This window comes from Lactuca saligna, chromosome 1 (genome assembly GCF_052625555.1).
Source record: "Lactuca saligna cultivar CGN05327 chromosome 1, ASM5262555v1, whole genome shotgun sequence".
Taxonomy (NCBI): Eukaryota; Viridiplantae; Streptophyta; class Magnoliopsida; order Asterales; family Asteraceae; genus Lactuca; species Lactuca saligna.
In genome coordinates this window covers 59,024,805-59,026,897 of record NC_136417.1, presented here as the reverse complement: position 1 = coordinate 59,026,897, position 2,093 = coordinate 59,024,805, and the positions used below count along the sequence as shown (strand labels likewise).

The window sequence follows — 2,093 nt, the reverse complement described above, 5'->3', positions numbered from 1 at the left end:
CCTTCGTCTGTTATTTTCACAACCACAACAAGCCATCTCTCACTCCTGCAAAATCAGTCTCTTTTTAACTAAATTCAAATCCCTTTAATGGCGCCAAAGGCAGAGAAGAAGCCAGCTGAAAAGAAGCCGGTGGAGGAGAAAAAAGCCGCCGTCGCTGAAAAAGCCCCTGCCGAGAAAAAACCGAAGGCCGGGAAGAAGCTTCCCAAGGAAGCTGGCGCCGGTGCCACCGATAAGAAGAAGAAAAGAAGCAAGAAGAATGTGGAGACATACAAGATCTACATCTTTAAGGTGTTGAAGCAGGTTCATCCTGATATTGGGATCTCAAGCAAAGCCATGGGGATCATGAATTCCTTCATTAACGACATCTTCGAGAAGCTTGCTTCAGAATCATCGAAGCTTGCGAGGTACAACAAGAAGCCGACGATTACATCCAGGGAGATTCAGACGGCGGTGAGATTGGTTTTGCCAGGGGAGTTGGCAAAACATGCTGTCTCGGAGGGGACGAAGGCTGTGACAAAATTTACCAGTTCTTAGATTTGGGTGTTTAGGGTTTATGCTGATGTTGGTTTAGGCTTAGGGTTTCCAGATTGTAAAATTATCATCTTTCTCGATGAATAGTTTATCAAATGAATTGGAGTTGATATTTTCTTGTGAATTTAATTCAAGATTTATTTTTAAAGAACTGGTTTTTCATGTCGAAGTCTCCGTATTTTCTTATTGTTTTGTATTTTTATTTATTATTAAAATAAACTTGTTATTTTCCACAAATACTAAAAAGCCTACTATCTGCTGTATTCGTAGTAAATAATCCCATTAATAATTAAAAAAGTATGTGTTAACTCTGTATTTTGTTTATGTGAACGGAGTACTGAAGATATTATTCTAAATATTCAAAGCGTAATCAACAAATCAGAGTGGCGCAGCGGAAGCGTGGTGGGCCCATAACCCACAGGTCCCAGGATCGAAACCTGGCTCTGATACAGAGATGGCTTCCATACTGCACTTTCATTTTTTTCCCTCTTCACACAAGATTATTGCAATTCAGTACGTGTACAGTTTCCATTAGTCATTTTTAGTCCCTAACGCGAATATTTTTGTAGCTGTTTTGAATACTCTTTTTATTTCATAATAAACAACACAATTAAGCTATAGATAACTTTATCAAAAATTTCATTAGTTTTTAAAGTGTTTTTTTTAATATCAATAAACTAGAATTATTAAAAACGTGAATTTGCTACATTTCCAATTAGGTAATCCATATTTAGAGAGCTATAAGAAAAATATTCGACTTTTTAGAATTGATTGTTTAAAGTAATTTGAACCAAACAACACACTATGTCAATGATTGCATCCATTTGTAATTTGTTAATATAAAGTGTCATTACTCATTGCTGGGTTCTTATATGTGGAAAATCTTATGTCATTACTCATTGCTAGGTTCTTAGAGCATTAGGTATGGGTCACGTTATAACACCAAGTTTATATACCACCTCATCTATAACACCACCATAACACCAAGGGGGAAATGGTGTTCCCCATGTTATAACATGTTAATAAGTAGAGAGAGAAAGAAATAAAATGATTTGATTTGTTGATAAAGGCAACAACCAATTAAACTTCCCGTTGCTTCTTGTGCTCGTCACAACAAGATATGCCATAACATCCTCTTAACAAGAAGGAGGAGTGGTGTTCATCTTGTTATGATTAGGTTATGAGGTGCCACATCAACAAAAATTGTACTTCTCGTTGCCCATACCGTATACTCTTACATGTGGAAAATCTTGAGGGCCTTTCTCGAAACTTACACCATTTTGATTCGGAAACACTATTTATGCATCTCTGTCTAGATTTGATCGGAATGATCGTTGAAAAGGTTCAATTTTCTTCTATTTCATTTCAACAAATAGGTGATGTGTTATTCATGGAGACAAATCAACCTTGAAATATGTTAAAGTGTGTATTAAAATGACTTATTTGAATATTATTATTGGCTCATTGAAAGTAATCATTCGAGATATTCTTGTAATAATTTGTGTACAAAGGTGGAGTGATGTATACCACAAATAAAAGTACCGAATGAGGCTGGAGAGTCA

The 2,093-nt window shown here is 36.0% G+C and overlaps 1 protein-coding gene across 1 annotated transcript; it reads left to right on the top strand.

The window, feature by feature from the left end:
* On the top strand, positions 1-655 carry LOC145037106 (putative histone H2B.1). Its single transcript, XM_078985681.1, has one exon. The coding sequence runs from the start codon at positions 88-90 to the stop codon at positions 532-534; it is 447 nt and encodes a 148-aa protein (XP_078841807.1). The 5' UTR covers positions 1-87; the 3' UTR covers positions 535-655.
* Positions 656-2,093: the final 1,438 nt, after the last annotated feature.